This window comes from Camellia sinensis, chromosome 8 (assembly GCF_055761805.1).
Source record: "Camellia sinensis isolate YWXY chromosome 8, ASM5576180v1, whole genome shotgun sequence".
Classification (NCBI taxonomy): Eukaryota; Viridiplantae; Streptophyta; class Magnoliopsida; order Ericales; family Theaceae; genus Camellia; species Camellia sinensis.
Window position 1 is genome coordinate 166,740,773 of NC_138968.1, and position 5,430 is coordinate 166,746,202.

At 36.7% G+C, this 5,430-nt stretch overlaps 1 protein-coding gene across 1 annotated transcript; it reads left to right on the forward strand.

Moving 5' to 3' along the window:
- The first annotated feature begins 3,884 nt into the window (after positions 1–3,884).
- LOC145798263 (uncharacterized) lies at positions 3,885–5,148 on the forward strand. Its single transcript, XM_082885772.1, has 2 exons — positions 3,885–4,033; positions 4,587–5,148. The coding sequence occupies exons 1-2, from the start codon at positions 3,885–3,887 to the stop codon at positions 5,146–5,148; spliced, it is 711 nt and encodes a 236-aa protein (XP_082741898.1).
- The last annotated feature ends 282 nt before the right edge of the window (positions 5,149–5,430 follow it).

Below are 5,430 nucleotides of genomic sequence, written 5' to 3' on the forward strand. Positions count from 1 at the left end.
TTGTAGGGAAGATTATGGGAAAGTGTATCATCTAGATAAATTCTTGTGGAGACAAATTTATAATCCACACCTACGATTTTAGAAAAATTAAAATCACAACTGGACCATTAACCCTATGTAATCGGACTAGATACAAATCATCAAAATCGGTTTGGTTAGGTTCGATTCTATGATTTTAAAAATTTTATATTTCAAGAAATATAATATATATTTTATAATATAATAGTAAGCAAATTAGGAACAATTAGTTTAGTTAATTTAGTTAAAGTTTTTTTAATTTCATAATAAGACTAGGTTCAAATTTTACTAATAACTTATATATTTTTATTTTTACATATAAAAATATTAAAAATAATATTGGAAATTTATTGGAAAGTCCTATTTTGGAAACTTTTGTATCATTTGTTCCCACGTTTTAAATGGTTGATTGAGGAATCCTTATTAGGTGTAATGTGTGACTAGTAAATCTTTTTTCAACCGTGGATGGGTATTGGTTAGACAGATATACCCTCATTAGTTAATTGGAAAAATTTATTTATTTTTGGAATGTGTGACAGGTATGGTGTAATACTCCATTGTGGCATGTATTAAATGTCACACTCTGTAACAACCCGACCCATGATTAACTTATAATCCATGATTAAATATGCTTAACGAGTAAATAAGATGAAATTCTAAATTAATTGCATGTGTGTTGCATTATTTGTGTTTCTATCTATCTATCGTAAAAAGATCTATTTGTATTTTTGTCTTGTTCTGCAAATTGATGGCCTTGCCGGCATCCAATCATGAAATTGATTTGGGTTATGTGTTATTTGCGATTTTTAGAAATTTATGACAAGTCTAATTGAAATTTGATTCAGAGCGATTAAATTAGATTAAGTAATGTCCATTTGATTAGCTTTAACTAGTCATAATTAACTAAGCCTATATAAGGCTAGTATGTGCTCAACTCCTCTTTTTACACATCTTTGAGCTTGCTCAAACAAACAAAACGTGAGAGAGAGTGAGACCTTACAAAGATAGTGAATTCAAGAAAAAGAAGGGGAGGAATTGCTAGAAAACTCAAGGGAATTGGCTTGGCACCTTAGTGAATTCACCATGTAGAACTTAAGTGAGAAGTGGAGGTAAGAATTCAACCCTCTGGCTTATGAATTATGGTGTCTAGACCATGAATTCAAGAGAATTAAGTTGAGTAATTAAGCTAGAAATGAAGAGAATTGAGCCATATCATGCATGCATGCACATTTTCTTACATTTTGAGTTTAAATTTCCAAGAATTATGCATGCCTTGATCATAGCTTGGTTTTGGAAATTCCTTGAGCTTCATACCATTTTACCTTATTTGATCAAGTTTTGAAAGCTTTGAAGTTAACAATTGCATGCATGTTATGTTGTTAACATTTCAAGCTTGAATTTCCACGGTTGACTTACTCTTGGGCCTTGATTTTGCGAAATGGTTTTGAATTCATGATGTTTTCCAAGATTACATAAGTTTCCTTAAGTTTTTGGCCCAAGAGAACGTGATTTGCAGCATTGAGTTGAGTTTTGAAGCTTTAAGGTGAATCTGGAAATTCCAGAATTTGACCTCACCACTCAAGCGACATATCCTGCGCTCGAGCGACCATATTTATTTTTGCACTTTCGTTCGAGTGACCAAAAGTTGGCTCGAGCGTAAATTGTATACTCCCAGAAGTTTCTATGTTTTGCAGGCCGCTCGAGTGACAAGAGTTACGCTTGAGCGAGGACCTTAGTCTCATGCTCGAGCGACCGTCAACCGGAGAATTCACATAACTAGTACTTTTACAGAGTTTATAGACCACTCGAGGAAAGGAAGTTACGCTCGAGCGACCACTCACATGTTTGGACGTCCGCTCGAGCGATGGAAGTTACGCTCAAGCGACACCCCTATTTTTAGCGTATTTGACTAAGTATTTTCTAGTGCATTTTAGCATCCTCGTTGCATCTTAGGCATTCCTAGGCCAAGATTAAGACATAATAATGAGGATAAGCCTAAGAAACATACGACGAACAAAATGAAATAAGTTAAGCACGAGCCAAGCGTGTGTTTCACTATATGTATATGTTATGATTGTGCAAGTCACGTGTTGTGAACTATTGATCCATTGGTTGCTATCAAAGTTATCTGCGCAGCTATCTGTGGGTAATAACTTAGTAAAACTGTGTTCAACTTAATTTTTTTTTTTGGTTTGAATTAAGGTTTGTTTTATGAAAAGTTATATTTTGTACAATGAATGATTGTCCAAGTTTCTGAAATGTATTCGTGGTATCCTTAGCACAAGGCCCTCGCCCGGGGGTAACAATACTGTGGCTCATGTATGTTATATGTTCCCAGTACCGGAGGTTTCTTATGGAACGGGCAAGTATGTTATTTGTTTCCAGTACGGAGGTTCCTTTATGGAAGTGGCAAGTATGTTATCTGTTCCTAGTACCACAGGTTCTTTTATGGAACTGACAACTATGACCCATAATGCTCTGTATTTGATCTGTTAGCGCTATTGGGTGTGCCACATACGATCAAGCATGAACTCTGATTTCTATATATGATTCGAACAAGAATATGTATATGGATCTGTTTTATTTTTCTGAATCTGTTATGGGACTTTATTCATTTAACCCTTACTTCGTTATTATTCATTGAGCTCCAGCTCACTCTATTATTTATGTATGTAGGTGACTAGGTGCGTGACTAGGCTCAGACACCTGGAGTTTTGGTTTGTCAACCATCTTTTTGTGCCTCCGGAGGAGGTTCTGGATTAAGTCAAGCCATGTGGCCATGTTTTGTGAATGTGTAAGACTCTATTTTCTTTTGAGTTTTAAACAATTTTTTGTTTATGTGTATATTGGGCTAAGTTCTCTTTTGTTATATATGTAATGTACGTGATGTGGATTACTGTGAATTATGACGTCACTAATGTATATAAAGTTGTTGAGATTTATGTTCCATGTACGTCTACACAGCTCAATGGACTATATATGGTTTTATATAATTGTTTCTGCAACCCCTTCTATTATATGATATTCTGTTCAGAGGCCTTTGGTAATCCAAGGATTACTGGCCAGTTACGACACTAAACCTATGGGGGTAGGTTTGGGTTGTGATAGAGTGGTATCAAAGCACGAATTATACCACACAGACAAGTCCATATGAGTTATAGGATGTCCTAGAAAAGAAGTAGGGACATTTCATCTGCATGTGTAAGTGCGTGAAATAATTTTTATAACTGTAAAAACTAAATCTGAATATGAACATATGATTAGGAAAGAAATGAACTTACTTCGAACACTGTGAACAAGATTATTCCTCTGTTTATTATTGCCTTGTTTCCCTATAGCATCATGGAGAATACAAGAAGTAATGATGCTACTGAATCCTATGAGGCTCGAATGAGTCGCATGGAGTAAATGCTTGCAGCCTTAATGGAATCTCTGAGGCTACAGCCCATGCCCCCTCTGCCTCCACCAGTACAAAATAAGCTAGATAACAATGATATAACCAACCTGACTCAGAAGTTTATGAAGATGAAACCGCCAACTTTCTTGGGTGGCATTGAACCATTAAAGGCAGAGACATGGCTACTAGAGATAGAAAAATTGTTTAAAGTGTTTCCCTGTTCCGAGGCCCAGAAAGTTCTTTTGGCCACTTATACGTTGAAAGATGAAGCCAAAGATGGTGGTTGTTAATCCGGAATAGCAATGGGAACACGACATGGGCTCAATTCAACGAAATCTTTTATGAAAAGCATTTTCCTCAGTGCTTCCAGGACCGAAAGGTTTCTAAATTTTAAGAACTTAAGCGAGGCAACATGTCTATAGCCTAGTATGAGGCTAAATTCACTGAGTTAGCCAGACTTGCTCCTCATATGGTTGATACGGATTACAAGAAAGCTCAGAAGTTTGAAGGGGAATTGGACTTAGATGTATTTGATCGGGTAGGCATCCTGAAATTGCCTACACATGTGGAAGTACTTGATAGAGCATTGATGGCAGAGGCCACAATAGTAGCAAAGAAGTAAGCTAAAGCCCCAATAACCAAATGAAGAGGTAAAATATTTGGATGTAATTTTCAAAAGGGTCGTTTGTCCTTTACAAATAAAAGGCAAAATACTGGATCTTCAAGCAATTCAAGTCAAAGCAGTGGGTCTATGCCAGTTTGTTCAGAATTTGAAAGGAAGCATAAAGGCACGTGTTACTGTGCATCTGGCGCTTGTTTTCGGTATGGCAAGTCTAACCACGTGATTAAAGATTGTCCGCTAAGATTCGATAATGCCAACCATCTTGCAGCAAGTTCAGCTGAATCTGTTCCTGTAACAAGGTCAAATGCTAGAACTAATGCCTGAGGCAACATTGGAAATGAGATGTTAAGGCAAGGGAGAGTGTTTGCACTAGCGCCTGGAGATGTACAAAACACCAAGTCTGTGGTGTCAGGTATAATTTCCATTTGTGCTCAAAATGCGTATGTTTTTGATAGATTCTGGTTCTACACACTCGTTTATGTCGCATGCCTTTTCTTGGAAATTAACTAGACCTTTAGAACCCATGAATTATTTATTATCTGTATCTAGACCATCTGGGGGTTTTATGGTATGTGCATATGTTTATCCAGTATGTGAAATTGTGATTGGTGATGTGACATTGTATGTCGATTTATTGTCATTGGGTATTGATTATTTTGACTCCATACTGGGTATGGACTGGTTAACGAGGCATTGTACAACTATTGATTGTATGAATACATCTGTTATGTTTCGTCCACCTGGTTTACCTGAGTTTGTGTTTGCTGGAAATGGGGTAGTTCCTCCCACATACTTGATTTCTGCCATGAAAGTTGCCAAATTACTTAGAAAGGGATGTAGGGGTTATATGTGTTGTGTTTTCACTGAGACTTCTAATGGTTCTAATGTGGAAACCATTCTTGTTGCCTGTGAATTTCTCGATGTGTTTTTGAATGAATTGCATGGGGACTTAATTGATAGAGAAATTGAATTCACCATTGATGTAATACTCGGAACACAACCAATTTCTAAAACCCCATACCGAATGTCAACTTCTGAATTGAGAGAATTAAAAGTTCAACTCCAAGCACTCTTAGACAAGAAGTTCATCCGTCCGAGCACTTTACCTTAGGGTGCTCCAGTTTTGTTTGTTAAGAAGAAAGATGGGTCCTTGAGGTTATGCATTGACTACCGTGAATTGAACAAAGTAACCATGAAGAACAAATATCCATTGCTCCGAATAGATGATTTGGTTGACGAACTCCAAAGAGCACAAGTGTTCTCCAAGGTAGATCTTAGATCCGGGTACCACCAGTTAAAGGTCAAGGCAGAAGACATAGAGAAAACTATATTCAAAACTAGATACAGGCACTATGAATTTTTAGGAATGTTGTTTGGAGTGACAAATGCACCT

What these genes read in the sequence shown, in the direction of transcription:
- LOC145798263 (XM_082885772.1), top strand. Translation starts at nt 3,885, where the DNA reads ATGGTTGATACGGATTACAAGAAAGCTCAGAAGTTTGAAGGGGAATTG. An exon ending in GCCACAATAGTAGCAAAGAA is followed by an intron (nt 4,034 to 4,586) that starts GTAAGCTAAAGC and finishes ATCTGTATCTAG; the next exon opens with ACCATCTGGGGGTTTTATGG.